The sequence below is a fragment of the Thalassophryne amazonica genome, chromosome 23, assembly GCF_902500255.1.
Source record: "Thalassophryne amazonica chromosome 23, fThaAma1.1, whole genome shotgun sequence".
Classification (NCBI taxonomy): domain Eukaryota; kingdom Metazoa; phylum Chordata; class Actinopteri; order Batrachoidiformes; family Batrachoididae; genus Thalassophryne; species Thalassophryne amazonica.
In genome coordinates this window covers 24579506-24606805 of record NC_047125.1, presented here as the reverse complement: position 1 = coordinate 24606805, position 27300 = coordinate 24579506, and the positions used below count along the sequence as shown (strand labels likewise).

The 27300-nt window shown below is 42.4% G+C and overlaps 1 protein-coding gene across 1 annotated transcript; it reads right to left on the bottom strand.

Annotated features, from left to right (window-relative positions):
• Positions 1 to 917: 917 nt before the first annotated feature.
• Positions 918 to 27208, bottom strand: LOC117505415 (kin of IRRE-like protein 1). The gene is given in 8 exon segments (XM_034165059.1): positions 918 to 977; positions 979 to 1058; positions 1475 to 1597; positions 1600 to 1624; positions 1711 to 1868; positions 1951 to 2100; positions 6784 to 6933; positions 26933 to 27208. Coding segments are annotated over 8 exon segments (795 nt in total). The 5' UTR covers positions 26982 to 27208.
• Positions 27209 to 27300: the final 92 nt, after the last annotated feature.

Sequence of the window (27300 nt, the reverse complement as noted above, 5' to 3'; positions counted from 1 at the left end):
CAACACAAACTGTTACTACACACACACACACACATATACTGGGTGCACAATGACCAGTGGACCATTAAAATATTGCAAACTAAAAATGTTAAAAAATCTTTCCTTTATTTTTTTAAACATAAAGAACCATTTAATTTATTGTTAATATGCTAAATCAAGTAACAAGACATTCTTATGGTTTCTATCAGCAATAATACAGCAGAGAAATGTGATTTTCCTCCTATTATTACTAATATGTACTGTTATAATAAGAATTCTTATTATTATTAAATTTGAGAAATGTTTGTTGGAATGTTGGTTTGGAAGATTTCCATCAAACTTGATATGTGGATGAAGGGGTGACCCCCGAATTGCCCTTAAGACATTTGTTTTAGCAAAGGTCAAGGACACTGGGGTCAAAGGTTAAATTTTGGTTCGTCTGTTTGGGACATTTTTCCCAAAAACTTGATATGTAGATGACAGTCAATCCCACAACTGACCTTTAAGGGTTTGTTTAGGCGAAAGTCAAGGTCACTGGGGCCGTATTTCAATTTTTAATTTTCACCTGCAATGTCTTCCAAGCTTGATACACATATATAGGTCAGTTCTTCAAATGTACAGTCAAGATCAGATTTGTTAAAGGTCAATCACTGGGTCAAGGTCATTGGTTTGGCATATGACATACATAGAGGCTAGACATAAAATCAAATATTTGACTTTATTCTGAAATAGCATTACAAAATTAGAAAATTACAAAAATGTCTGAGTTGTAAATGTGCGTATTTTTTGTTTGTTTTTAAATGGTTTCTATAGGGTGTATATAAAAACACACCCACACAGTCTCACAAGTGAAATTTAAGAAATAATCACTGTTTGTAAAAATGGGAAACTGGAACATAAATGATATTTATAATTATAACATCTGGCTCGGTTAGCGATCACTCCACATGCACAAAATGGCCAGTTTCAAACCTGTAGCCCATAATAGGAGGGTTGGCATGGAGCCTGGCAGGTGAAGGTGACTCTGTCCCCCTCGTGTACGGAGCGAGGCTCAATAGACAAGGTCACTGTTGGCAGGTCTGAAAAGAGAGAACGCACATATAAAACAATCGCCTCACTGCATCCAGTGCATGCCGCAACTTAGATGCCATTTTAGTGCAAACTGCAGTGGCTGTGCTTCTAGGCCTGAAATAGAATAACGCAAGCATACCTAGCGACTTGAAACTTGATAAAATTATTTAAAAAGTACTTATTTTCCATGTAATGGGAAAACGTTGCTTGCGTGACACAAATGGACTTCTGTGACATATGTAACAGGTGTCCAAACCAGCCGTTTCTGGCATAAAGTTTGTTTAGAGCAGGATAACTTCCAAATGCACAGAACAGAACTGTGAGACTTTGGGATGTTGAATATAAAACCACATTCACGTGCAGCTATTAATGTAGATAACAGATTTTGCATAATCGGACTCCTTTAAGGAGCAGTGTTGCTTACGGTGCACATTGAGAGTGACTGTTGTGCTTTTGCCGGTGGGAGCTGCCAGATTGGTGGCTATACAACTGTAGTTCCTCCCAGTATCTGTGTCGACCGGTTGGATCGGCAGGTAGCTACGGGTGTGACTCTCTTTCGGTCCGGAAGCACCTCCTGGGAACAGAGATGTTGGTGCAAAATTTGTAAACACGGCTTACGACTGCATTATGTGTGTTTTGTTATTGTTGTTGTAAACTTACAGTCATGCTGACAGCCCCGTCCACAGGAAGGCCATCTTTGAGCCACTCGATTGTAGAAGGCGGTTTGGCCCCTCGAGACACACAGCTGAGGTTGTAGGACTCTCGTGCAGTCAGTAACACCTCCGGACCGCCGTCTATCACCGGGTCATCTGGCGGGACTGGAGGCCGTATGGGGGAATGTTAGCAAACCACACAATCTCGACTTGACTTGCGCACGCACGTAAATGAGGACACACATACTGAGGACGGTGAGTTTGGCCCTCCTGGATCTCAGGGCAGCATCCGGGGCCTGGCACTCGTACAGCGAGTCATCAGACAGATCGGCGGACAGAATCTCCAGGTTATACTGGCCCAACTCCTGAACACGCAGCACACGGTACCTGGGCCAGGCTGAGACACACACACAACAAAATAAGGAAATAAAGTCTGCATTTTCATAAACATCTGACAGTGTGACTTTGTGTTGGTGTGGATCAAAGTGTGAATTCAGCTGCTGTAAATTTATTCTAACTTCATTTATGTAGAAAAGTAAGAAAAGTAAGCGGGTTTACCTTAAAAAGCTGTTGACAGCAGGTACGAGTGAAAAAAAGTTAACGAATCAGTCGAGAGTGAGTGTGTTTGGATGTTGGTCATCTTGTTAAGACAAAATACTTTGCATTGCATTGAGCTCTGGGTAACAGCAATTAGTATATTTTATGAACCTGCAAATGCAAACTACAAAAAGCACGCATGCATCAAGAACCCATTTTTAACCAAACACCCATCTGGTCCAGATTGGAGTTGTGCTGATTCGAAAAAAACTAAGGGTTTTTGTCCAACACGGGGAAACAAACCAAATTTTTTGCTTTCACTGTGATGAAAAGCTGCATGATGTCATAGAGCCGCATGTGCATGATGTCAAACAACTAAATACACACATTCACAACCGTTTCACAGTGCCAACCCTCATGCAACAAATGAGTCCTCTCAAATCCCCCCTTTCCCTTCCCCCATCTGCCACACAGCACAGCTGTGTTGATGCTGTACATTCTCGCCATTAGGTGGAGTGCACGCTCTCTATCCCCAGCAGGGGGAAAGATGAATGCATTATGACAGAGATGTTTTGGAGAACTCAAATCAGCTCCAGTCCACCGCCGTGCACAACGCATGTTTGCAACACCATAACCTTGTGTGTCCTTGTTTCTGTGTCTGTGTGTGTGTGTGACTTGTATATACATCCATTTGCATGTGAAATGTCCAGAGTGAGAAGGAGGCGGTGTATGTGTGCACCAGTGTTCATTCATGTTTCCATTTAAAATCGTTGTCTCGAAAACGAAGGAGAAAGAGCCGAAGAGGAAGGAGGGATGACAGGCAGGAGAGAAAGAGAGTGAGAGAGAGAAGATGGAGTTAAAATGAGGGCTGAGTACAGCAGAGGGACGAAAAAGAGAGAAGGGAGCTGAGGAGGAGGAGGATGGAATGATGGAAAGGAAAGGAAAGGAAAGGAAAGGAAAGGAACAGCATAGAAGCACAAAAAATGAGAGTTGACTGAAGGCATCAACAGAATACACAAAGCCAGCACAGCCACACCAAACATAATGATGTCATAAAGGCTGAAGTGCCACATGTTTTTCACAGTAATTGCCCCCGTTGGGCTAATCAGGGCCAATCTGACGAAGCTGCCACACGACCGTCAGACCCATTATTCCCTCAAGTTGTGTCAAAGTCAAACAAGCTGTTGTGGTGGCCACAGAGGGGCGGAGCAGGAGATTTACCCAACGGACATGCTCGTTTGCTGATTTACTGATTTTGATTCTCAACAAAAATCAGATGTGAGTCAATCACTGTCACCTGCTATTTATGGAACAGAGGTGATGATGTCATTCTCCTCCGCCCAGCTGAAGGGTGTCAGTGTGTAAAATGTAACGCAGGCAGCTGCAAACCACACACAGAAAATACAGCGGATATGGCCATTATTATTATTATTATTATTATTATTATTATAGTCAGCTCCACAAGTATTTGGACACTGAAATGTTTTGGGGGGAATTTTACCTCAGTACTCAACCATAAAGGAGTTGAAATGAAACAATTAAATATGCTCCTGTAGTGTCAAATGTTTTTAATTATTCAAAATTATTTATAATATTTGATTTGCAAGAAACAAGTTTGCCACATTATTCACCACTTTGTTTTTAAGTTGAGAACTGCAAACACACAGCGGGCTCGTGGTCCATTAACTATTGGGGTTTTTCATCTGTTCATACATCAAAGTGTGTCTGAAGCCCAAACTGCTTCTGCACAGAATACAAGCTGCTTTGGATAAAAGCATCTGCTGAATGCATGAATGTAAAGGTGATTTTTCTCTCAAATGTTTGACATCTTTCAGGCAAAACGACTCTGCAGGCTCAGTGTAACTCTCACTAAAATATTTAGGACCAAAACCCTTTTTTCCCCTCACAGATGAGGCACCACAGACAGAAACTCCACTTATGATACAATAACATGCTGCTCACTGTCACGTTTATGAGTCATCATCATTATTTCCCCATTAATCATTTGGTCGGGACAAATTAATAAAGAAGCAAAATCTCGTCATGAAGAATATGAAATCAGATGTTTCGTTGGTTATTCTTTGTTATTGTTGCACTTTGTGTGGGGGGTTTTGTTGGGGGGGAGCGAGGAATGATAAACAAATATGTCATGAAAATAGATGTAGATAAATGTTTCGTTCAGGTTCTCTTTGGACAATTCTTCATCCCGATGTGCATTTTTGGAGCTCTAATTGTCATTTGCTTAATTACATTCACATTATGCTTTGAGTTTCTGGAAAAGGACCTCAGTGAGACAGTCCATATTTTATTGTTAGGCCCATAAATATTGGGGCATTGATAAAACTAGTGCAGTGCCCATAGGAAGTTTATATTCCTATAGAAAATTGGAAGCTAAAAAGTTAATTAAAAGAGACCATCACCAAATCAATACCCTATAATAATGCAATTGAATTCTAAATAAAGTGTTGTGAGATGCCATCACCAGAATGCAGCGTTTCAAAATGCCACCGGTTGTAATATGAATAATAAAATTCATAACCAGTGAATATACCTGTGCAATATTCAGCACAGTCCTTTAATTTTCCCTCAAAATATATTATTTTACAAACTATATCTCATCATTTTTGAACGGTTTATCTATTAAAGAGTAAAAACTGTAAGAAATCAATTTTAAGGCCTGAAAGAAGTTTCTGTAGGAAGTATTTTAGCCATAAGGTCAAGTGAGAGAGGGAAGTGTTGGCTTTTTAAATACATGAAAGAAACTGGACTATCGAGAAGATTTAGTACTGCTATACCGGACTGATGCAGAAGGTGGCAGCAATGCAACAATAAGGATGCCGGCTGCCATTAAACGGCATAGAAGAAGAGAGGGGTACGCTTGTTTTTATCCACACTGTCACGTTTTGAGAGGAGTGCGTTTTGTGTCAAAATAAAGCCATAAAATGTATTTTTTTTAAGTTAGAGGTTTTATATGATGAAATAAACAGAACATGGAAACAAATTTTGACAGAAATCTGGATACAAATGGGGGTTTTGCAGAACAGAGACGCCACACAGGGCGCCATCTTGGAAGTACTAATGGTACAATATCAAAACAAAGGTTTAATGTCAAATAAAAGGTTTTGAAAATGAATCCCCAAAATTTTCATAATAAAGGATGCACATCATCGTGCAGTGTGCAAGCCATATCCGAAAGGTCGAGCTGACAAATAGTCAGAGAGATATGCGAGCCACATACACACACACAGACGTTTCTTGCTTTATAGATGAATACTTATTTTAACTGTGTGCTACTAGATGCGTCATCGCAGATGCATCCCAACAGAATCTGGTTCTGCTTGAGGTTTTTTCCTGTGTTCTCCTTATCACTGTCATCTTATGCTCACTTTTCAGGGAATGTTGGCTCTCTGTATATTCTATATGTATATTGTTCTCTGTATATAAGTGGCTTGAAATGATGTATTTTGTGTTTTGACGCTATACAAATAAAATTATTTGGAAGAGTTTAAATTGAGGACAACTCCAAATCAGGTGCATGGTGGTGGATGACTGACCACAGCTGCCTATTGCATATTTTGGTGCTTTTGAGCACAGAAAACCTTTTCCTCCTCACAAAGATTACCTTCTAAACAGCAATGTGCCACTTGCTGGTGCACCCGTCTATTAAAAGAGATGACAGGTGACACTCTGATGAAAGACAACCCTTTTGTGCCCTGCACCCTACTGTGCATTTAGATTATGCACTGAAAGTTTGTGCGCCGTTTTGCAATGTTACCTCAGCTGATTTAAGTTTGGAGATGGCGCACAGAAACCAATCGCTGCTTTCTTTCACTCCCTATCACCTTATGTTCAATCAGCTCTTTTGCAGCTTCAATAAAAAGTTAGCTAAGAAAGCATGAATCAAATAATCAGCTCTGTGTTACTGAAGATGAATCAGATAGTTGTTTGGACGTCACTTATGCTGCAGTCGGTTTATTTCCTCCACCATGTGCTTCCATCAACTCCTTGATGTGACTCACAAATTCCACCTCCTGACGTGAAGGACAGGCACCGATTGGGCTGAATTCTCCAAGAAGCACTGAATTCAGCCAAATCTGACGGTCACAATACTGGATAATGCACAAGGCTTCAGAGATGCTGTGCACTGCACGCACAATTACTACACCTGACATTATAAGAGCAAAATCTATATATTGTTAATGTGCAAAAATTAATGTGCAAAAATAAGCAGCCCTGAAATCTACTGAATTCATTTATTCTACAGCATATACTGATGGTGTAAGTATCAAGTGTCTGCCATGTAATGCTCTTGATGAACTGTGTTCACAAAAATGCATCCAGACACACGGACACAGACAGACGACATTACGTCCGTAACGGCAAGACACCAGAGTGGTGACAAACACTTGTAGCAGGTCATCAAATGTCAGATTTTGTCTCTTTAAATATGAAGCAGAAGCACCGGCGTACTACGTCCTGATTGATTCATTTCACTTTGGACACACAGCGGAGGCGCCTGAAGGAGGCAGAGTGAGTGTCTCACCCCGGAGGTCTTCTCCGATGCCCAGAGCCAGGCCATCTTTGGTCCACTGAACAATGCCAGAGTAGTTGAAGACAACACAAGACAGGATCACCCTCTGGCCCCGAACCACCGACTGGTCTGCCGGCTCCTGAGAGAACCTCGCTGTCCACCCTGGAGGACGAGAGACAGAGACATGGAGAAGTGAAATGAACTGGAGGAGGAGAAAAGATAAAACGTTACTGCATCTGTGGGTTTTTGTTTTTTTGTTAATTGATTAAAAACTCCATTTCCCCCCAGATGCAATGGAACACCACAATTGCAGCATTTAATTGGATTTAACTGCTTGCGGCCATCGGCTTCATCAGAGCGGAAAAAAGGGGGCGTCAAAAAAAGAGTTAGACGGACAAAAAAAAAAAAAAGAGAGAGGGAGACGATTAAAGCTGATTCAGGAGAGGAAAGTCTGGCGATCACACAGACAACTTCTATCCATCGGGTCTCTCACCTCTTCTAGCTCCTCAAACTCGCCCTCACCCTCCCTCCTTCCCTTCTTCTCGTTTTTTCCCCCTCAACTCATTCCTGCCTGTGAGTCATCACCCAAGCTTCCACTCCCCAACCAAAACTACAGTGGCTGTCATTGTCTACGAGAATCTCTCCCGACAGTCGGCGGGCCGCTGTGACGGTCCACCGGCCGCCTGTCCGATGCAAGAAAAGTCAAAGGACGAGTGGGGAACCCTCCTCTTTTCTTCCATGGTATATGATGACAAGCAGTAATTGGATGTCAGCCAAACAATGGATGTAATCGCTATGGAGGATTTGCATCACTGTGTATTGTTTTTTATTTCCAAGCCTCTCATGTAGTAGCTCATTAACCCGATGCTTCATTCTGCACCCTCCTCCTCCTCCTCCTCCTCCCCCATTTCCTCGATCCTTCTCTCTCCATTATTCTGCACATCCTTTACCCAAAATGCTTTGTGTCACCACCGGCCTTTCCCTCCCAACGTATGCATGCATCACCGCTCGCCTCGTTAGCTTTGTCCATCTATAATGGCATCTGTGGATGTCCACTAGTGGATGCGGACGCGGCGCCCACTTTCTGTACACATCTATAATGCTTTGAATGTCCTCTTACCCATAATGCTTTCTATTTCTGTGTTCCTCTCGCTCGCTGGTTGGAAGAGGACTAGAGGCGGGCTGTCACAACTCATTTATCACATTAAATATCAGCCCTCTGGCACTTTCTCTCGTTCTTTTTCATATCCTATTCCAACTCTACCTTTTCCACCCCTCTTTTCTCACTTTCCTCCCCACTCGCTCCCTCTTGTTCATCTCCTGCTGTGGAAATGTCACTTTTTTATCACCCTTTTCTTTTGCCGATGCGCTGAAACTCATTTTACTCAAGGACCCCGACTGCCAAACGCGCCTTTGCTTCCCACTTCACATCCTGACCCTCATGATGTGACCCTATCGCTTACGTTTCCCCATTTGGTACGCGCCCGTGCACTCTTCCCCGATCATGTCAGATGTGCAGAGGTACAATATGCCTGATAATACGAAAGAACGCAGTCGTGCATAAAGATTTCTGCACCAATCATCACAATGGCTTCTGACAGTGCAGAGCATTAATATTCCAAAGATAAAGGGAGGGAAGGAGATACACAGTGGAGATGGAGATTTGTGGCACACAATCCTCAATGAGTCAACAGAAAGAAAAGGAAAAGATAACAGGGGCCCTTAATTTGCTCCCTGTGGAACACCAAAATTAACCACATTCCAAAAGTGTAACAAACAAAAGCAGCAACCAAACAACAACAAAATATCTGTTTTTCACAAGCCAACATCTCCAAAAAGTATAATCACAAATCTATTAATAATGTATTTTTTGTTTTTAGATTTTTTTTAGATGTTTATGTCAAGTTATTGACATGAAGAATAAATTAGTCCATGTAATGAATGCATAATATACTGCATTTAAAACATATGACCATGTGTTCCCTCACGTGATTTAATTTACCAGATGTCACTGTGGAGCCAGTGAAGCAATTATTTTTCTCTTTCTAGCTAGCATTGTTGCACACTTATGACAACAGGCCCAGGTGCTCTTCAATATGTAGAAAAATAGTAACAGCTTTCTACATTTAATAAAAGGACAGTTTTGAGTGCATCTTGACAGTTATTTCTTGTATTGTAGCCCCGGCCCCCAAAACACTGAAATGACATTTCCATCCATGCTATTAAGCACCAAAAAAAATATCCATCTAAAAAGTTAGAGGCAAAACACTGTATAAGGAAAGGAAAGTACTGTAATATTTTTGAAAAGCCAAAAATACACTTGGTGGCTTAGCGGTTAGCACTGTTGCCTCACAGCAAGGCGGTCCTGGGATTGCTTCCCACCTGGTCCTTTCTACGTGGAGTTTGCATGTTGTCCCTGTGTTGGCGCGTGGGTTAGGTGAACTGAAAATTTTAAATCGACTGTGAATGTGTTTGCCTTTTTGTGGCCCTGCCCTAGACTGGTGTCCTGTCCAGGGTGTACTCCGCCTCTCGCCCAATAACTGCTGGGATACGTAGGCTCAAGAATTCCTGTGATGCTTAATTTGAATAAATGAGTAGAGAAAATGAATGAATAAATAAAAATAAGCTAATGGTGTAGCATCTGAAAAGGCTGCAAAGCAGATGGAGCTAACTGGCTACAGTTAAAAAAGGCTAACGTTAGAAAAATGCTGTTTGTCTTTGTCATACTAAAACATCGTCATAATATGAAAGCAAGAGACAATGTGTTCACTTTCCTGTGTGTGAGTGTGAAAACTACAAAGCTATCATTTACTACAGTCTGTGAGGTAATGTGCTTTCCCTGGAATGTTTTTATTTCTTTTGCTTCCAAGGTTGTCACCTCATTTCAGTTGCATTTTAAATTTTCAGTGTCTAACGTCTGTCTGCCACATTCAGGTTTTTTAATGCTTATGTACAACTTCAAAAAATATTAAAATTCAAAAATTTGTAAAGTTGCTCAGCAGTGCTTGCAAATACCTCCACTCTGCCATACTAGTTGTTTGCAATTATTTTATATATCGTTGGTAGTAAATATTGTGTCATGAAACATCTCAATTAACAAACCGGTCAACCGCTGTACATGTAATTGACAAATATGACGTATTTACAACAACAACGTCCAATTGTCTCCCCTTATAGAGGTCACGCATCTTCTTTTGGGGTGCTGCAGTTTAGGAGGAGAGTCACTCATGGTGTCAATATTATACAGCATGATAACTAAATTAAACATAACAATCCAAATTATCTCCCCTTGAAGATGTCAGACCATAATTATTTTCCTTCTTGCACATCTTCACATTGTGTGCTATGATTGTGTGAAGTTTCATTGAAATCCACCAAAGAGTGTACAACAGGAGTTGCACTGACAAGACTAATGGATAGACTTTTGTTTGCAAGGCATACAACATAAAAAGGGCTATTAAATTGTGTGATCTCTTCGAATTAAGACATCTGGAGTGACAGCATATAAAGGGTAAGATCTGTTCTGAATCCATTCTAAGAAGCACAGTGATGAGATGGTAAAAGTATTTCAGCATGGCCTTTACCCCAAGTACTGGAAGGTATACCTCGAATCTGTATCATCTCCGAAAGCATGAAAAGGCTTATAATGGGTGTAAGAGAGTTCAGCTGGGTTTAAACTACCCTGCAACCTCGACAGTAGCCTAAAGGCAAGCAAATCCTTTCCTCTACCACCTCAGATATGCTTGCCGGAGGAATTCCCTCAACTGCCTCCGTAAACCGCAAACATAATCCAAAATGAACACTCCTGAGTGGAGACTACACAATCTGCAGAAAATACCCAGGCAAGGCAGAGGACTGAAAACACTGACTCATTTAAGCATGTGCTCTCCGCCTTCTGATTTCCTTTTTGCCCGGTTAACACTTGCCAACACAAGACGGAAACGTAGTAGTGAGTGCGAAGGCAAGACAGGAGAGTGTGAATGCAAGAACGGACGCTTGTGTTCTTTCATTATGTGGGTTATGCTGCAGCGACAAATTTAGAGTGTGTCCCGATTTCTTTGAGTCACTGATCCCCAGGATACCACTGGGAGACTCTGAGCACCCTGTCCACACAAAGACCACAGCGCCTCTCTCTCTCACACACACAAACAAATGTGTGAAACCGTGACCACACATGTGTGGACATCAAACAAAAACAAGCGGCCCAGATGACCTAACCTTCACCGCATAGGCTTACCATTTCCTGTCGACACACACACAAACACAGGCGCCCTAAACCCCAAACATATAATCGACACACAGAGGCAGTTTCCTGAACATGGATTACACCACCAAGTGAACTAAACCGTCAAGCCAGCAGAGCGTCTCCGTCCCCCATTGAGAAGGGCTCTGGGTTTAGTCTAGGATTAAGTCCAGCCTTAGCCAAAGTTTGGAAAGGGATTTGGATTAATCTGATTTTGAGGACAACAGGCCCTCGCAGACGCCATGACACCAACCTCGGTTTGTCAAAGCAGACACAAAGCCAAAGGCGAGCACGCCACCACCTAGCTAGGTGACTCACCGGTGGCACGCCCGCACACGGCGCGGGGCGAACCGCCGGTGCCGAGAGCGCCTCTCGCCTCTCACCTTGCGATGCCGTTTTAATGGCGAGGTAATGAGCTGTCGGTTTGTTACAGAAAATTACTGAAAGGGTACGAGAGACACCAAGATGAGCTATTTTTGGGCGCTGTTCACACTCCTTGTGCTTTTTTTCAATGTGGCTGCACTCCCCTGCTGTTAGGTGGTGAATGTCAAAGACAGTAAAGTGGGTTGAGTTGGAGGGGGCGGGGGCGGGGGGGGGAGGTCAGAAATGATGCAACGCAGAGCCTGAATGAGGAAAGGTTTGACTGCATGCAGGCACTCGGTCTGATAGAATCAAACCTAAAAGGCCGCTTGTATAGATTGTGGTGCGTCAATGTAATTATCTGTGTGTTGCTCCCCCCCCCACCCTGCTGGCTCCCTGCACTCCTCTAACAAAGTCCTCCCTGCTTTTCTCTCCCTTGCTCATTTCCAGCCAATCCCACGCCTCAGCTGGATCACAGACTTGCATCACCATAGCAACAGCTGACGTCTTTCCTAAATGCCCCCCCCCCCCCCAAAAAAAGTTTTCTCTATGAGAGTACACAGGTGTGTGCATCCGTGAGCCTGATGAAACCCTCCCTCGTGCTGAGTACACCGATTTGTTTTTTTTTGTGTGTGTGGGGGGGGGTTGTATGACCTCATCCTCCCTCCACCTATTTGATTAATAGCTGGAACGACCTCTCTTTATTTCTTTTTGCAACCCCGCCCCCCACGATTCAATGACAGTCAATCCACTGCAAATTGATTCTGTTATCTGTCCAATTTCATATCGCTGTGGTGTGTGCGGCCGGCGTGCTGGCGTTACGGTCGGGGGGAAAAGCCTTGACAATGAGATGCAGCAAAGAGAGAACAAAGAGTCGGCGAGCGCCACAGACAGAGCGGTGAAGTGTGATCAAGGAGGATGACATCACTGTTTCGGGACAAAGTTGCAGCCAAGGGAGTCGCACGGTATAAACTCAGCCGCCGTCAGTCTGATGTATGCGGCGAGGCGTATGTCAGCGCATGTATCAGTGTTTTCTGCAGTGGCGGCTCCAGAGATTTTTTTCTGCAGGTGCTATGGGTGAGCTTGGCATTTTTATGAGGGTGCTATGGGCTTGTGTGTCACGACAGATCTCTGCTACACCTCTGCCACATTCACGGGCATGCGTACACATAGCCACATTCTGATCTGCGACAGTCACTAATGTAGGGATGGAACCGATCCAATCCCAGATCGGTATTGGAACCCGATACCAACGTAATTCATGTATCGGAAAATACCGATCCAACCCGCGCCATTTTCTGATACCGGAGAAGAGCCACTGTGCATCCTCTCAACTGCTGCTGTTTGCTCTCTGCTTGTTTACTGTCGAGCGGGAGGAGGGGAGGGTTTTTTTTTTTAAGCATTCTAGCTGCAGTTAGCAGCAAATTTCTGCCCGGCTGTTGGGTTCAAATTGTCTGTTCGTCAAGCATGGATTTTCTGAAAAATTAACTGAATTGTTGCTGAAAATGTGTTCTAAAAAGTTAGCCGCTTCACTGTCCCAAAACTGTAAAACGCTATGAAAAGCCAGCTCAGCGTGCAGCTGAGGAGGAAAAGATGAACAGAGATTCTGTCTGCTGAAAGGGAAAAAGTCTCCATTAAAATCCTGTGCATGAGCATCAGTGATGATAAATTTATTTTACAGTTGAAAGGCTTCGTGTTTCAAAAAAGTCTGATGTTTGCACAGCATGATAACAGCGAAAAAGAAAAGGAGAGAGAGAGAGACGTAGGGAGAGAGACAAAGCAAGTGAGACAGAGGCCAAGAGAGAGGAAGACAGGGACAAAGTTTATAAAAATAAGGCTATAAAGTCTACAAAAAATAAAAGTACTCAATTCTTTCACCAAAACATCAAATCTAGGCTTTCATCTTACCCTTCTGGCAAACTGCAGCTCAACTTTAAGGTCTCCTTTTTAAGAAATTCCTCACATAAAATCAACAATAATAATAATAATAATAATAATAATAATATTAAAGCAAACAGAACTCTGGTATCGGATCGGAAAAGTATCGGTATCGGCAGATATTCAAATTAAGGGTATCGGGATCGGATCGGAAGTGGAAAAATTGTGGATTGGTGCATCCCTACACTAATGACATACAGAATGAACAAAATAACACAAAAACCTAGGCTACTGTTCAATACAAATATCCACAGACCTATGTAGCCTGTAGCCTTAGGAAAAAAATGCCAATGGCAGGCAGAGAGAAAATCTTTCACCTACTGTTGATGTCCTCATAACAGCACAATGTGCCTGTTGTTGTAGTTAAAAGCAGCTGAGGGTTAACTGCCAGGAGTGACACAGGGTCACTAGTATGTCCTTGACTAAAGCTGTTCCTCGGGTTGTTCTTTAGGCGAGACAGACTTCGCTTCTTTCCAGTTCCACTCATGGATATTTGAGCAGCAAAAACCAAACTATTTCAGCAATTTGAAACTACACTCACTACACTACGACATCATCATTGATGCTGAAAAACTCATCCATGCCTTTCTCTCTTCAAGGCTTGAATACTGTCACTCCCTGCTCTTTGGGATCTCTGGCAAAAAACGTCAAAATGCTCCAATACATTCAAAACAGTGCAACTAGAATTCTGATGAGAGTATGTATACATGTGCACATTACACCTATTTTCCATAACCTTCACTGGCTTCCCATCACCTACAGAATCCATTTTAAGATTGCTCTCATCACCCACCAATGCATCCATGGCAATGCCCCCACATACCTCAAAGATCTCCTCACTCCACACACATCCTCCCGTTCCCTCCGTGCAGACAACACTAATCTTCTCCGTCCCCCTCGCACCAAACGTCACACCATGGGAGGCAGGGCCTTCTGTTCAGCTGTCCTTCATATTTGGAACTCCCTCCCTGACCATCTGAGGGCTCCACAAACTGTGGGAGCTTTTAAAAAAGGCTTGAGACATACCTGTTTAGACAGGCCTATCACAGGTCTCAATAATTTGAATCTGCTGCATCTTAGTCTTTTTATTCTATTATTTTATTTTGGTTTTACTCTATTCTGCTGACTGTTTTTAACCTTAAGATTTTCTGTTTTTAATTATCTTGTTTATCCTTGGTTTTATTTTCTTCCTGTAGCACTTAAATGAAATGTATTATTATCATAACATTGCTGAATGTGATATCACTGAATGCCACATTACAGTCATTTTGTGTAAAACAATCAGTTCTACTGATGAATGTTTATTTTCTTTTATGAGTGGAATATTTGTCTAATCACATAAATCTGAAATGCCAGAAGTGTCTTACTGTGGAAAACTGAAAGGATGATGTCATCACCCTGCATCTGTAACATGTTGTTAACACTGTAATTTTACTGTGTAATTTAGCTTTTTTTTTTCTTGTTGTTGGTGGTGGTGGGACACAGCACCAGTGTGAGATGAGCCATCTCGTCGGGACACTGGCGTCCTCCAGCTGAGAAACTCACCCAGAACAGACAGACACTGACAGACTTCTTTAAAAACCCTTTTAAAAAAACCCTTAACAAGTAACTTCCATCATAAGGAATTAATGCATTTCCAGACGTCATCTTCCAATACAAGGGTGTTGTGGAGAACGGTTTTCAGCTGTGATGATGAATCTTGGCAAAAGGTCAGATTAAAAGACTTTATTTAATCTGTGTACTGTTTTATAAAATTCTAGCATCCGTTGCTACATTGATTAGCCCCACGTCTTCTTCTCCATTTTTTGTAGAAGGGTTAAAGCGCTACATACAGGCCTGGCATATGTACTACAGCATTTTCAAGCGGTTTCACTGGATCTGTGAGAATAGAGATACTTCTTGAATGGAACAATTTTTGAAAATGACAAAGAAAAAGATTGTACAGGAGACGTTCAGTTTTAGTTTAGACAAGGCCTTAAAAACATGGTATGAAATTAAATTCAAATAATAAATGAGGAATTATTTTCTTGGGGTGCTATAACTAATCCAGGTGGAGCTATAGTGCCGCCTAGCTCCCCCTGGCGCCGCCCAAGGTTTTCTGTGACAAATCTTGTTATGCATAAATACTCTATTCGTACACTGATGCGCAGTATGTACGTACGCAATTTTGGAACAGGGGAGGGGTCTCAATGTCCTCTAGAGGTCACTATCACAAATATGTTTCTGACACGTAAAGCAGCGTTTGGAAACACTGTTTTCTTAACTGCTTCACTTTGTGACTGGAGCATTTTGAGAAGGATAATCCTTTCCATGAAGCAATTGTTTCTATGTCGTTCAGACATTTTGAAACAGTGACTTGTTTCCTCAAGCAGGCTTTTGAGCATCTTCAGACTTGGGAGACTCACAATGGACATTTTCACGGAATGTCACATGACTGGAGAAAATAGCTGAAGGTGCAAGTATGACTCCGAAACCATCGTAGTGACTGACACAAGCTTCTCACAAGATGCATTCTGCTTTGTGTTGAGAAGCTTTTGTTCGGCACAGTGTCGAAGCTTTCAACTACCATCTCTGTTCACATTAGGTCTGAGGAAACATCCTTCATGAGTCTTCCCAGTGTCCACTCAAGCTCACCAATAAGAAACAGTGATTTGTTTTCTGAAGCAATTGGTTCATTTAGTGTTTTGAACATTTTGAAACATTAATTAGGATTTGAAAGTAATTGTTTAATTTACTGTTTCAAGGATTTCAAAAGTGACTCATTTTCTACAGCAACTGGTTCATTTAATCTTTTGAACATTTTGAAACACTAAACCAATTTTTCAAGTAATTATTTCATTTACTGCTTTGAACATTTAATAAAAGAATCTTTCACTAAAGCAACTGTTTCAATTAGTGTTTTCAATGATATGGAACGTCAAATTGCCTTTTAAAGCATTTTGTTTCATTTACAGTTTCGAGTATTTTGATCAATGAATCATTTTATGAAGCAATTCCTTCAGTAATGTTTTAAAAACTTTGAAACACAAAATCACTTTTTCCAGAAACTGCTTGATTTACTGCTTTAAACATTTCATAAGTGAATAACTTTCTCAATCATTTGCTTCATGTAGCATTTTAACCATTTTGATGCATAAAATCCCTTTTTACTGTAACTATTTCATTTGCAGTTTTAAGCATTTTGCAAGTGAAGTGAGTTTCATTTAGGTTTTTGAAAAACAATTCTGAAATATTAAGTAACTTTTTAGAATTGTTTCAGTTACTGTTTTGAGTATTTAATAAATCAAGTTTTCTGAAGCAATTGCTTCAAATGGGGTTTTGAGCATTGTGAAACACTGACTTTTAGAGTAATTTTGTTCAATTTTGTGTGTGTGTGTGTGGTAGTGGAAGGGGTTAAACAACAACAAAAAAATCCACCCTGTAGCTCTTCATATGATGCATTATGCTCGTACAGCAATTAGTTTCTTCATCTTCTAATTGATTATTTTCTCCGACTGATGCATCAACTGTAGAAAATGAAAACGTCAAACATTGCGCAGCCCAAAGTGACGTCTCCAAAAATATAAGCTGATAAATATACAACAACAAAAAGAAAGAAAAGCAGCAGCTCTTCATATTCCATAAACTAGAAGCAGTAAATGTTAATTTTTTTATTTTAATTTTCTGCAGCGTGCATTGATCCAACGTACATATCGCCTCTTTATCAGGCTGTGAGAACTCTGCCAACTGTGAATGGCTTCTCTTAACAACATGGCCGCCTGGCAGGGGTGGCCATAATAACCCATCACCATGGTGACGGTACTATATGAACAAGAATGAGCGAGACACGTCGCCAGAGAGAGAGAGAGAGAGAGAGAGCATGAGTAAAAAAGAGAGAGAGAGAGAGGAGTGAAAGGAGGCGACCTACTGAGCTGGCCGACACGGTGTCACTCAAACACAAAGGTGACCCGTGGAGGTGGGGACGGGGCAGAGGGGAGATTAGGACAGAGGGCGAGAGAGCTAGTCACAAAAAGAGAGAGAGAGAGACTGTGCTTTGTTTGCCGCATTGTCTGCCTGCTCACTCACTTTCTCTGTCATCTTACCTTGCCCCCCCCCCCCTTACAAGCAGTCACCAACCCTTCTCTTTCTTTGCCCCTTTTGTCATCTTGCCCCCCTCCTTTTTTATTCACTTCTTCTTCTTCTCCATCCGCCTTCCACTTAGAAACCGCCACTCATCTTTTCCCTCCACCTCACTCCTTCTTTGGGGAGCTGGCGTCTACCTTCCCACCTCACGGCGTTTTGCTCTCCCTCATTCGCCCCCCCCTTACTACCACATTGTTGCTGTGGTAACAATATTATTTAGAAACAACAGGATGCCGATTTCTTTCACTACTACGCCCCCCCCCCCCCCCCCCCCCCGCGCCTCTTCATCTGTGTGTTTTGATGCAAGCGCATGCACGGTGGTCCTTTTGTTGTAGTGCGTGTGCCAGCTCCAAAGAACCGCCGATCTTCGGGGCTGAGTTAATATGAGCGCTTCACATCTGAAGAGTATTATTTGTACCAAACCTCTGTAGTACACCTCGTTACCATGGCTACAGCCAGCGAGGACCACTGACACAATGATATACACGGTGGCCATGGCAACCCCAGGATCAGCAGTGGGTAAAACGATAATTCATGCACCGTGCATACAACATATTATGGCTACATGAACGTGCTGATGAGCTGAAAGGTCGGCCTGCCTGTGCTAATCCGCCCGTCTTCGTGAGCCGAAAGGTAGAGTGGGTGACAAAGAAAGCTCTGTGGTAACCAATGGTGACCACGACTAACAATGGCCACCCTCTGGATCAGCTTGAACAAGGGGATACACGTATATCTCACTGCTGTTCTGCAGTACGTAGTGGCTGAACGCAGTTGGCGCAAAAAAAAAAATCATAACCAATAATTCATGCTAATAGTTTCCTCATGATTTTTGGCAACAACCCATTCCCAAAACTGATCCACGTTTAAAAACTTAATTGTGACACCTTCCATACTACCTGCAACCCGCCGTCGACAATCCGCCTGACCTTACTGTAGCAGCACAGCAATGGAATCCACCAGCATCCCGTCAATAAATCACCTCCTCCAAGGTCTGGCTTAATTCAATCCAGAGCAATCTCGCTTCATTGGTATGTACCGCAGCAACATGCATTGTCATCTGCCACATGCCATCCAATAAAATCCCAGCGGCCTGACCTCCCAGGGTGGAAAAACACAGAGCTCGTAGGACACATCACAGCATGGGCCCACTGTGACTTTTAAAAGGGAGGCTTCTACAGTGGTGCCAACTGTACAAGATCAAAATGGGCACCGCGGTAATAAACTCGAGTAAATCCCATCCTAGATCAGGGATCTAAAGGCATGGCGTTTTAGTGACATCATCATGACATCACTTACACCACATAATGACAAAATGATTAGCTGGTTGAAATAAGCTCTGGATCACCTCTCTATGTGAAAGACGTCATAAGGTGCACAGAACTTGATGCGAGGAATGTAACGGACATAGGGCTGAAAACGTGCAGGCTTTGACCCATTAGTGGCGTTTGTGCACGGGAGGTGCACACAAGAAAGACAGGACTGCCCCAAGGGAGTGGAACAAATTTCACCACTTTTAACCATATGACTATAGTGTTGACGTGTAACACGACAAACGAACGAAGTGCGCTTCTATGTCTGCCGTCCCGACTCCGAGCCTGTTGGCCGGTGCAGGGGAAAAAAATTGAAAATTAAAAAAAAGAAGAAGAAGAAAAAAAAGCAACAACAAATATCAACATGAATCTTCCCACAGATTATGACACATCTCATCTTGTTAGCACACACAATGGCATGTAGTATTTTTTATTTTTTTAAAGTGACAATAAACACAAAGAAAAAAATTCTTGCAAAATAATGTGTGTGCTACACTGGTTTGATGGTTTTGATGAACTCTCTCTCTCTCTCTCGTCCCTGTTGAGCAGCAGATAGCAAGAAAGCAAAGAGCCAAAGTGACATCATCAGCTTCGGCCGCATTCCTGTGGGGGGGTGAGGAGAGGGGGAAGAGGGAAAAGATTGAGAATGTCCCCAAACTTCTGAGGTTACAGAACTGACCACGCTGCCCCCCTGCCCCCCCAAAAAATATCTCCCTCCTGCCAGCACATCAGCTCTTGTGTGTGCATGTTTTCCAGCACACGCTTGCTCGTGTTGGCATGGACACTGCAGCGCACGCGCTCCTCGTCCTCATCATGCGCTCCCTGTTTTAATTCATGTGCTTCTCCTTCGGCCCCCTCCCCCTGCCGCCCCCTTCCCCTTCCCTTCTCTCTCCACCGACCAAAGGAATGCAAGAACCACATCTGGAAGTTATTAGGGAAGGCGGGGGGGGGGGGGGGGGGTACATGGAAAGAGAAGTAGAAGTAGAAGTAGGGGGGAGGAGAAAAAGAAAAAAAAAAGTCAGATTGGAAAAATGAAAAGAAGCAGTCCAGGAGAGGAGAGAAAGAGAGAATTAACTTTCGCGACATTGGGAGAGAAACCCAAATAAACAACGATTAATGCCCATTAACCTCGGCAGGGACGGAGCAGAAGAGCTCCTCGGATGTGGGTTCAATCGCTGCGATTCCAGCCTGAAACGTCGCCTTTGAACCGGCCTCTGTCACATTCTGTCTGAATGTGCAGCTTCGCTGTCCCCTCTGAGGGGGCAGTCAGGCCTGAGTAATGGTCCCATTCTCTATCCTACCGACAACAACTCCCTCATCCCGCTCTCTCATCTCCCTCTTTTCTTTTCATCCAGCAACCTCCGCCCACAGTACAACACCCCCCCCCACACACACACACACACCCGCGTGCCCCCCCACCGAACTCCCTATGCCCCCCCCAGCACAACATCTCTAAAACAAACAAAAACTTTAATTACTCTCAATAAGGCTTCACCCACCTGCCGTGTCTACCTCCCTTTGTCCTCCTCCATCTCCTTCTTGTCCAGCTTCACCCATCTCTCTGCTCCCCCATCACTCCAAATTGGTTCTTATAGCAGAATGCTGCTGTGCACTTTCGGAAAAACAAAGCCAATAGATTCAGTCCCGTGTGATAAAGTGCTCCTTTCGCTCGGGGTCCTCTGTACACAGAAACATTTTTCAAGGGTTTGGGGTTTTATTTTGATTTATTTTTTCCTCTCTCTTTTTATAACCTCAAGCTCCCCCCCAGCCTGTCAAACAATCAGATTATGGGGCCTTGAAATCATCAGGCATCACTTGAGAAACATTGTCGTGGATGCTTACAAGAATTATTAAAGCTTCGGATAAAATTTATTTATTTCAAATAGTAAACTAAATTTTTTAAATTGTTGGAGAAGTGCCCAGATGAACTGGATATCGGGATTTAACATTGTGTGTGTGTGTGATGTCATAAAGTCAGTTTTCAAAATATCATAAAAAGATCAAAGGAAAAGTAAGATATGCATGCTTTTAAAGTTAAAAGCATAAAAGAAGAAGAAAGCTGAAGAAAAAAGAAAAGAGACTAACTTCTAAACTTGGGTCGACGGGTCACTGTTACATCACAAATGTGCATAAGTATCTTGGTGATGTCACGAAGTCAGTTTTTGAAATATTAGAAAACAAAAAAAAAAAAATGGAAAGAAAAATGTCAGCTTTTAAAAATTAAAGGCAAAAAAGAAGAAAAAAACAAAAAGAAAAAAAAAGTAGAGTAGTTTTTAAATTTAGGTTACTGGTATATCATACACCATACGTGATGTCATAAAGACAGAAAATGACAAAAACTAAAAGGTACAGTGTGTACTGCTGCCTCCAGCGGCAATGCATAACTGTAAGATGAACAAACAGGCGACAATCTGAACATCAGTTGCCGGTTGATGATGCATTAAAGTTGCTGTGGAAAAATGTTTCTCTTCTGTAATAAGCATGAGGAACAATTCAAGGAGAACCTTTATGGGGAACCTTCATGAGGTCTTTATCCTCTACAGGTATTCTTTACTCACTGCAAATTGTGGAGAAGTGCCTTTAAACAAGCATAAGAACTGAGAAAGGCAATCAACATGTCACAGGTTGACAAACGCCCTTCAGGACACAGAATTTTGTTGATTGAATTGAACCCAGTGAGGAACAAAAGGCGTGGATGTACATCATAACATCATGGGCTCCATTCCCAGATTGAGCTTTGCAGCTGGCTTCAGTGGCTGATGCCAATTAGAGATGCTTTTAGATATACAGGCAACGTTCACATCCATTAAAAACCCTGACCTGAATTCACATGTTCATTCAACGCAATCAAAATAAAAAAACACACTCATTTTTTGCCACATATGTCACTCCAGATGTACACTAAGAGTCACATGAGTGCTGCCAAAACGGATCATTAGCCTTGATACGTGTGGGACAACACTTTCAAAGAGATTCGTGTCTCTGTATATTAATAACGTAGAGGTCCTTTAAAAACTATATTCAAATGAAGTTGGGAATCACCAGTTAAACAGGTGCATGCATAGTCTGCACTAACCCAAGTACCATTCAGTGATTTGGCCCTTTTGACTTTTTAACCCCAAAAATCAACCAGCTTCTTGAGGTTCCAGTGCCGAGGACACATACCATGTTTAGTGACAATCAGGCAATTAGGAAAGAAGTTACTGCGCTTACTTTTTGACCTCAAAGCCAACAGACATCTTGGAGTCAATATCCCTAACACACACACACCAGGTTTGGTGACAACTGGGTAGGTACAACTGAAAATCTCAGAAGAAAAAGTGAAATCTGGCATGACCAACCGTCTGCCTCGAGCCTACAAAATGTGATGTAATCCCAGTACCACAAAATTAAAGGAATATAATCTGATTATTTTACACTGGTTTACATTGCTTTTAGGTTATCTCTAGGCTAAATTCCTATAAAGATTATACAGTACATGCACTGTCATTCACTTTTTTCCATCACTTTATCACAGGACGTGGCACCAGCAAAATATTTAACCAATCTCTCTGCCACCTGAAAAAAAAAACATGCCAATTTAACCAGCTGCACAATACAAGAGCTGTGATGAACCAGAACCTTTATTTTCTCGGGTGACGTGGTATTAGTAAAGCTATAGCTCGATGCAAATAATTAATTAGCTCAAAGCATTCTTTTAGAAGCTTCTTTTTTTGTGTGTGTGTCCTACCGTCTAACCACTTTAACAGTGATACAAACTGCACTTAATAATCACAAAAACGAGTCTAATCTAGTTAGGAAATGGCTGCGGCGGCTACAGAAAAGGGCGCGCTCACAGTCACGGCGATATCATCCGCTTTTAATAAGCAGCAATTTAATAATAGTTTAATGCTTTTTATGTTGTCTAATCAAGTTTGCAATGACAAGCTGCACTTAATAATCATAAAATGAGTGCAATCCAGTTAGGAAATGGCTAAAGTAGTTTCAAAGAAGAATTGGCCTTGGTAGTAACTTTCATTCCGGTTCATTTAAAAATGAAAACTGAAATGAAACGAAAAAGGAAAATTGCAATGTCTCCTATTACATATTATTCATTTTCTATACCCACTTATTCCAATTAAGGGTCATGGGGGGGCTGCAGCCTATCCTATTATCCCTATTAGTCATAGGGTGTGAGGCAGGGTACACCCTGGACAGGATGCCAATCTGTCACAGGGCCCAATACATGTAACTAAATGTATCTGATTGCTCTCTAAACATTTGTGTGTGTTTTGGGGGCAAATACCCACCTCACAATGAGGAATTAGACCACCCCCCCAAAAAAGTTTTTAAACTGCAATACACTGACAGCTGTGCTATTTCATGAATGATTTCGAAAGTTGAAATACATTACAAGAAAATGTGACACATCATTCGGGGGGCGTGAAAATGCTACAAATCCGCATTTTTTTCCCAGTCAGATTTATAAGCACCACGGATGGTTTATGAGACTTTCATTTTTTCCTCCTTTTTATTGTAACAATTACAGACTATTCTGAGTCATTACCGACACATTAATAGTCTTGGAATCACGTCCCTGACTAAGCAAACACGTTCTTTTTACTGGGTGTAAAAGCCTTTTGGATGAGTCTGACTCGCCCAGCGTCTGGATAGTTTCATTGCTTATCACAACACAGGAATCCGTCTGAAGTCTGTAATTCACAACTCCGCTGCGTGATTCATAGCTGGAGTGTATAGTATGGCCTCGTGGCCTTGGTCCACACAAAGGACACAAGCTGACAAACGGTTAGGCTACACCTGTACTCGAACCTTTGTTGGGAGTCAGCGTTTCAGACCCCTGTTGAGTCTTTAGGTGCAGGGCTGGAAATCCAGCATCAGGATTCATTAAGACATTAAAGGGTCGTGTTTGCAATCAATGCAGGAAACATAACAACTGCATTAATGCCGCTGTTTGTTTGGCAATTAATATCAGGTTGCTGTGTGAATATTCAATGACACACATTTACATCACAAATATATGAGCTCTTTCAAGATTAGGACACTCCTACGTAAGATGTTTTGTGTTTGGGCATGTGCACAGATCAGGCAATTAAGATAGAGGGCTTTGAACACAACATGTTACCAGCAACAAAACTGAGCACCAAGCTTGCACTTTAGCTGCAAACTAACCAAGCAAATTTGCCTAGAGTTTCTCTAGGAGGCGATATATAGTCACCTGAGTAATCCAAGCAAACAAAGTCAGTTCTAAGAAAAGACTGGACAGAACAAAGACATTACCATCAACCAAGTAACTCATTACTTGGGTTACAACCTAGCTACAGTAGCTAGTTAGTAAAAATAATGGTTCACCAAGCCAGCTAACTTGACTGCTTAGCATGTAGCTAGCTCGAAACAGTCTTGGTTCAGAGAATATAATGTATCTATAATAATGTGTTCAGATGGTGAAATAATTAACCTCACAGTTGTGAGTTTAGAAAATTCTGCATGCTGATTACCGCACTGATAATCAGGCCAAGTTCACTTCAAACTACATTCTGCGTCGCCAATTCCTAGCATGACAGCAACATAATACTATCACCGGAGTACAGGATATAGTGCACCAGATAATCAGGCAGAGGTCTGTGGGATATTGACTGGCTATATGCAGGGGGTGATGAGGTGATTGGTCAGGTGATGGGAAACCTAAGAAAAGACAGAGAGTGCAGTCTGCTTACAGGAAACATTAGTGACATATCAAAATAAGTCTGAATAAGAAATATTTACCAGATGTAGTAATGCTGGGATTAATGATGTGTTTGGAAGCAGCAGGTCATCTGGACACTGTCTTTCCCAAATATTTACACAACTGCAAAAAACTGGCTAGGAATCTGCCCAATCCATCCACCTAGAAGCACTTCAAGGGATAGATTGTTATAACTTCTAATGTCCCCCACACACACACACACACTTGGGTGGAGGAAATCTACACCGAGGTTAGGCAATTTTGGGATTCAGTGTCTTCAGTGTCTTCCCACTGTAGCCAAGTGCTTGCTCACAGGGGGTCGTTTTGACCGTTGGGGTTTTACATAATTATTGTATGGCCTTGCCTTACAATATAAAGCGCCTTGGGGCAACTGTTTGTTGTGATTTGGCGCTATATAAAAAAATTGATTGATTGATTGATTGATTGACGAAGGACTCTTTCCTAATCACATTAAAAACAAATGTGTCCCCATAACAATGTAATTCATAATCAATTCTGATCTGATGTTTTTTGTTGTTGTTTTTCTTGTGCTTCTTCTTCTTCTTCTTCTTCTTAAAAAATGGGGTGCAGAGCTCATGGTTCAGTACATGTAAAACAATGCAGGTTTTCAATTTCAAATTTTTTGTTGCACCCTAAATAGATAAGTAGCTAGGTAGGTAGAATGACCGACACCATCAACCGCGGACCCGTAGGTTTTTAACCTCCATATTACTGCATTTTCCAGTGTAAGTCACTGTCACAGCAGAGTTTAAGTCGCAGGATCTACCAAACTAGTAAATAAAAATACACACAAACAATGTATAATCCAGAAAATACAGTAACTGAGAATTTTATTATTTCAATTAATTAGATATTTGGACGGCTGATTGTTAACCAAAGGGTTGATGGGTTTAATCCCACATTATGGGTGACTGTAGAAGCAGGGTTCAACCTTGAGCATTTTGTTCCACTTGCCCATAGGACAAGTACAAATCACACAAGTGGGACAAAATCCTTATTGTTGAAGACTGCTTCTGCAATCACCTGCAACATGGGCTTTAAACTCATCATCCCTTTGGTTAAGGGACAATCCATGCGACCAAATGAGCTATAATTGAGACAGCTTGTATGTTCTATATAAATCCCTTCAAGTACCGCTTTGTGGATGACCAATAACACGCCACCATTTACTTTTTCCCCGATACAAAACGACACATGTTTAAAAGATGACTCCTGCAATGTGCAGCTTCTCAATCCAAACAGCTGAATGTTCTGGTGCACCAAGGCTTCAATTAACCACTTGACTAATAACCACCGGCTCATTAGCGCTAGTCAGTAATTACTTGAAAATTGCAGGCTATGAAATAATGTTTTACTCATGTAATGATGAAGTAAGCATTTGAGAAAAATCCAACCAAACGTTAAAAAATTTTTCTTTAGTATCGCTCATGTCTGCGATACAGATCTCACTGCCAGCTGCTAATCTTGTTTTCGAGAAAACCTTTGAGTCTGACATGGCGTATTAACAGATTAAACTACTGTAAATAGTGCAGCAACAGACAATAGGGCACATGGCGCAGCTTCACACATGCATAATGGTGTGCACGCCTGTGTGTGTTACTGTACTCGTGGTGTTAACTGCACGGTGCACCAAGGTGGAAGGGAGGATGCAATTGTTGCCAGATCTGTCGAGGAAATGGGAGAAAAGTCTCCAGACTCTGTAACAATGCAGCCTGGGTGGATGCTGAGCAGACACGGTGACATCATCCCTTTCCCCATACCTTCAGTGAACACGCCCCCTCCCTACCTATGATGAAGTGGCCGGTCAGTTGGCGAGCAAGCCGTGCACGCTCCCGGTCAGCCGAGAGGGAGACAATGAAAAGAGGGAAGCTGGGTGGAGGGGAGGGTGGTGGTGGGGGGAACAGATACGCCTGGATCAAACAGGTAAGAGATTCCAAGCATCTCCTGCCTCCTGCCTCCCGTCTCCTAGCAACAGCGCTACAGCTGTAATTACCATAAGCCTACCTGCTGCCCCACAGGTGCTGCTGCTGCTGCTGCTGCAGCAGCAACAAAAGAGGGTGACAGCTACAGAGATTTACACACAGCCTCGTCTTTGCACGAGCTCGTCGTGGCAGACTGCTTCAATCACTGTCATTCCCGTCACGTCGCCAAAGCTGCCAGGCGGCCCGGCGCGAGGACGATGTGACGTCCCCCGCCCCCTCCTCAAAAAAAAAAAAAAACCAAAAAAAAAACATCACAATAATCATAAGAATAGTTTGTTTGTTTGTTTTTTAAGGTAATTCAAAGCGTGTACACCGACCGCACGCGCCACTGCAAGCTGTTGGTGGTCCTGCTGCGGTGCTGGCGCGCGCGCACAAGGTGATCCGCCGATACGCTCGCGCTTTTTTTTTTTTTTGTTCTAATAAAATTAAACAACCGTTTTTATATATAAAAAAAATGACTTACCGGTTTGAAAAGTCAACACCAAATTCAGGAGGACCAGCAGCCTCTGCATGGTTCAGCCGACCAAAAAGTCCGTTACTGGCTCAAAGCTCCGTGAGGACAGCATCAAACTTCACAGACTTCACCGGTAATTACAGTGACAACAGTAATCCGTCTTCGTCCGCCCCTCCTGCTTTGGCTCTGAGCTGCTCCGCTTTTTATTTTTTACACCATTTCGCTACTTTTTTTGTTTTTATTTTTCGCCGCTGCCGCCTGCTTCTCCTTCTCCTTCTTCTTCGCTCTCCAGCGACGGCCAGTTTTCTGTACGTCGCCGCTCAGGTCGCAAAGTGAGCTGCAATTAGGCAAAGGTAGATCCGATTATGCCCTTCAAA